This window comes from Penaeus monodon, chromosome 39 (assembly GCF_015228065.2).
Source record: "Penaeus monodon isolate SGIC_2016 chromosome 39, NSTDA_Pmon_1, whole genome shotgun sequence".
Taxonomy (NCBI): Eukaryota; Metazoa; Arthropoda; class Malacostraca; order Decapoda; family Penaeidae; genus Penaeus; species Penaeus monodon.
Window position 1 is genome coordinate 5,980,907 of NC_051424.1, and position 5,000 is coordinate 5,985,906.

At 42.6% G+C, this 5,000-nt stretch overlaps 1 protein-coding gene across 1 annotated transcript in view; it reads left to right on the forward strand.

Moving 5' to 3' along the window:
• Nucleotides 1–5,000, forward strand: part of LOC119597284 — a 7,137-nt gene that overhangs the window by 42 nt on the left and 2,095 nt on the right. Inside the window, exons 1-4 of the mRNA XM_037946820.1 lie at nucleotides 1–33; nucleotides 865–1,035; nucleotides 1,613–1,741; nucleotides 2,100–2,273. The exon at nucleotides 1–33 is cut by the window's left edge and continues 42 nt beyond it. Coding sequence (XP_037802748.1) covers nucleotides 1–33; nucleotides 865–1,035; nucleotides 1,613–1,741; nucleotides 2,100–2,273 — 507 coding nt within the window. The remainder of the gene's footprint in view (nucleotides 34–864; nucleotides 1,036–1,612; nucleotides 1,742–2,099; nucleotides 2,274–5,000) is intronic.

Consider the following 5,000-nt stretch of genomic DNA (forward strand, 5'->3'; position numbering starts at 1 on the left):
TCCTCCTCCTTGCGGCCCCACGTCTGGCGCAAGGTGCGACCCTCAGCCTCGTCTGAAGTGTTGCCTTCGTCTTCCCACGCTTATGTACATGTAGGCGTGGGCTCACACTCGCAGATATGCAGACACACACATACACACACACAAACGCACACACACACACACACACACAGACATATATATATATATATATATATATATATAATATCTATATAATATATAACACATAATATATAATATATATATATATATAATATATATATATATATATATATATATATATATATATATATATATATATATATATATATATATATATATATGTATATATGCATGTATGTGTATATATATATATATATATATATATAATATATATATACTATACACTACGTATATATATATACATATATATATATATATATATATATAATATATATATATATATATATATATATATATATATATAATATATATATATATATATATATATATATATACATATATATATATATATATATATATATATATATAGATATATATATAATATTATGTGTGTGTGTGTGTGTGTGTGTGTGTGGTGTGTGTGTGTGTGTGTGTGTGTGGTGTGTGTGTGTGTGTGTTGTGTGTGTGTGTGTGTGTGTGTGTGTGTGTGTGTGTGTGTGTGTGTGTGTGTGTGTGTGTGTGTGTGTTTGTGTGTGTGTGTGTGTGTACACACACATACATAAATACATACATATACATAACACACACACACTCACACGCGTATATATACTTAGACACATACGTTACTGTATGTTTGCAATGTCTGGCAAACCTCTTAGGAAAGCACACACACCAGATCTCTTTTAAAACCACGTTTTCTTACAGCTTGTACAACCTATGCAATAAGGGGACTCACAACTCGGATTAACGAAGGACCGCTAAGCATTTCCGTATTACTGAAGAGTGACATCGAACTGTTTATCTATGGACCAGACTTATCCGAGCTTGTGAACAGCGGAGGAGAACAGTGGCATGATATCTCTACGAAAAGCAATGGTTAGTAGTTGGGACGGATTTTGCAGTATCTACAAATAAACATGGACTAAGGGAACGAAATAGAGAATGGACCGTAGGTCTTTGAGAGAGAGAATGAGAGAGAGAGAGAGAGAGAAAGAGAGCGATATATATATATATATATATATATATATATATATATATATTATATATATATATATATATATATATACTATATATATATATATATATATATATATATATATATATATATATATTATATATATATATATATATATATATATATATTAATATATACAGATATACTAGATATATGTATATATATATATATATATATATATATATATATATATATATATATATATATGAGAGAAAGAGAGGAGAGAGAGAAAGAGAGAGAGAGAGAGAGAGAATAATGAGAAAGAACGGAAGAGAAAGAAAGAAGGGGGGAGGGGTGTAGACAGTCAGATAGATGAATGTAAGCAGATACTATGGCTAAAGACAGATAGACAGGTAATCGAAGTGATGAATAGATAGTATCCATATCGCAAGGCGTTATATGATTTAACAAATGGCTGTGTTTATTTTTGTATCACAGGGTCAGTGAACTGTGTAATGTCCCCTACTTTATGGGTTGGAGAGAAATGCAGCGCAAATACCCACTGGCTAATCCTCAGAAGCAACGTCACGACCCTGTGGAGGCTTGGCTGTTCTGCTGGCTCTGAGAGTGAGAGCCCTGTACATTTACTGCACTCACACATTCACACACGCACGCACACACATGCACACACACACACACACATACACACACACTAATATACCGATAATCGACATACTGTATAGGTACACGCGCCTACATACACTCACACACACAAACCAACATGACCACACCCTCGACCATGGCATACAATGTTTCAACATCCACCTGGATTTCATCTTCATGTTCCAAAGTTGAAATATAGACATGGATATGTAATATGTAATCTTTAAAGTATCTTTTACAAATATATACCTTTAAATTTCTGTCTTTGACCATCACTCTGACCTCATTGCTCACTCCCCAAACTCACGTCACTTTCCTCCAGGATGCAGCCAGCTCCTGGAGACGGTGTTCCTGGGTCTCGACGCCCTTCCCACCACCCTCCACTGGAAGCCTCAGGATGCGTCTGTAGGCCTGTGGATGAACGGAAAAGGATTCCAGAAGCATTTCAGTGTAACGAACGCCTGGCACGATTTAAGTATCAGTCCTGATGGTGAAGGTGGGTATGCCTGAAACTTAAGTATTTGGTAGAGGTTTGATGTTTGCTGTTCCCGGAACTTAGGCACGACTTGAATATTGTATTGTGGGTCGTGTGCATGTACTTGCATACAAAGCTTGATGCAAGCCCTATGCCGCGGTGTAAGTGGCAAGAGTCTACCTATAGCAATGCCTTGATTCACCCAGGGTCCGTGAAACTTCAGATGATGATCATCTGTCAACAAAAATTAGGCTTCTGCAAAAGTTGGTAGCCTCGGGTGAATATTACAAGACATGATAGCGGCCCGGTTCAGCTCAGCCTTCTAGAATACCCCTGCCAGTGCAAGTATACATATCAGTATTGAAAGATATGTTTGCATTTCATTACATTAAAATATGAATCATTTTATATATAGGGATATTTGGGAGGATGGTTTCATGTTTTTTTACTTTCAACTACAACCACTTGGTGAAAAGGGAGCTGTTGTGTGATCCATCAATCCATCATCAGGACCCCAGTTGTGCCTCCTTGTGGCTGCCCATGGAAACTGGGCACCTTCAGGTAAACACAAACCTGTGAGAGGACTTGGCCCTAGAGGTACAGAGGTGACGCTCAGGAGGATGGTATCCCCCCTGTTTGACTGCCCGAGTTTTAAACTCAGATGGGCAATCCTGATGATTTTTTTTTTTTTTTTTTTTTTTTTTTTGCGACAGAATGAATCACAGTTACCATTACTGAAAGAAATGAACAGACTGGGGTGGAGGTAGCAGCCTCTCATAGACGAGAAGAGGTGGCAGTGAGGGCCACAACCGTGGTCACCTCCTCCAGGTGGTAGTCATAGCACGTGGAAGAAGGGCCAGTTGATTTGTGCTTCGTGGTATAGAGACTGGAGTATTCATCAGGCTTCTTGCTGAAAACACTATTACTAACGTGTTAACTTGACGTGAAAGTTCCACGACAAATTATGTGACAGATTGGTATCCTCAGTTAGATGTTTGGTTCATCGCAAATAAGCTGGCTGGAAGCTTCTCTAAGTGTATGGACGCTTTTTTTGCTGTATAAAGTATTCCACACTAAGAATTTTGTAATATGGATAACCTGTTACTAATTTGTAATATGTAGGAGTCGCAGATTTAGATCCACTGTTAAAAGTACAGAGCTCTGTGATACCATTTGACTAGTCATGGCTACTCTCTGGATACACTTCGTCCAGGCCGCGGTGGCCGAGCGGCTAGAGCATCGGACTCAAAGACTGTCACGACGGCAATCTAAGTTCGAGGGTTCGAGTCACCGGCCGGCGCGTTATTCCCTTGGGCAAGGAACTTCACCTCGATTGCCTACCGTTATGGGAAGTCCACAGTCCAGTGGCATGTTCCTTGCCGGTCCCAATTCAACCCCGATGAATGGGGAGGGTTGACGGCAGGAAGGGCATCCGGTCGTAAAAACGTGCCAAACCTTGGTGAAGATGCGGATACAAAGAGTGGAGGAAGAAAATCCGCACCGGCGACCCCGACTAGGGATTAAAGCCAGAAGAAGAAGAAGAAGAAGAAGATGAAGAAGAACTCTGTGGATACACTTCATAACTCGTTCCTCCAGGGCCCACTAGCACCTCCCCCCCCCCCAGGGTGTGCAATTATTGGAATAACAGCAAACATTTATATTGGCACCAAAACTATTGTATAAGGTAAAAAAGAACATGGAGGCATACAGGAGTTCCTACATCAACATATTTCAGCACATGAATAGCCTGGCTGTCATACACAGCTAGTGCAAGGCAGCATTGGATTATACCAATGTCATATATATATTCATATAGTTGCAATATCATCGTTGCAATCGCCAAACAACAGCAGAACCAGAATGCTAATTGTATCAAAGGACTGAATTCGGTAAGTACATGGACATCACTTAGAATCTTCTTCTTCTTCTACAGGCTTTTGTCCCAGTTCAACTGGGGTCGCCGGTGCGGAAAAAATCGCGTATACAGACATGCAATGCAAGCCACGTCAAAGTTGATCGAACTCAGTCGAACCAGAAAGGCCAATCCTGATGAAGCTGCGGCGACGCGGTCGCGGGCCGCCGTCCTCTCGGATCCGGAGGCTCTGCTGCGTGGGGGCACCTTGGCTGCGTCCTCACGGCCGGGGGGCCTCGGCGGCGTCGCCTCGCCTCGGAGAGTTGTCCTGCTCGCTCTAAAGGCGCCCGTCTTGCCACTTTTCCTCGAGGACTTGCGCGCGAGGGGCCTCGGGGACGCCTCCTTGGCTCGAAGTGCTGTCCGAATCTTGCTCGCGAGGCCGCAGCTCTCTCTCGGGAGCTTTCTTTCAAGGCCTACGCTCATTCGGAGTGGACCTCCGGCAGCGATATGTCGAACTACCCGTGTCCGCCAAAGCGCAGGACGAGGCCATGCAGCGCCAAGAGCCCCATGGTCAAGCCCGAGACTTCTTCCTCTGAGCTTGCTTCTTTAGCCGTATCCGCTCTTGATACAGTAGCCGTTGCCCATTTGTCGCCGGATCACGGCGGTCATCCGACGCGTCGCCTGCGGGGTACGCCCTAGCTCTGTCTGCATTCCTGATTCTCCGCATCATGTATTGGCTTGGCAGGGGTTTTTACGGCCGGATGCCCTTCCTGCCGCCAACCTCTTTTAGTCGCCTCTTACGACACGCAGAGGGTACGTTGGACCTATTCTACCCCGGGGTCCACACGGATAATGGACATCACTTAGAATACAAACGTTAAATTCCCTCGTTTTCC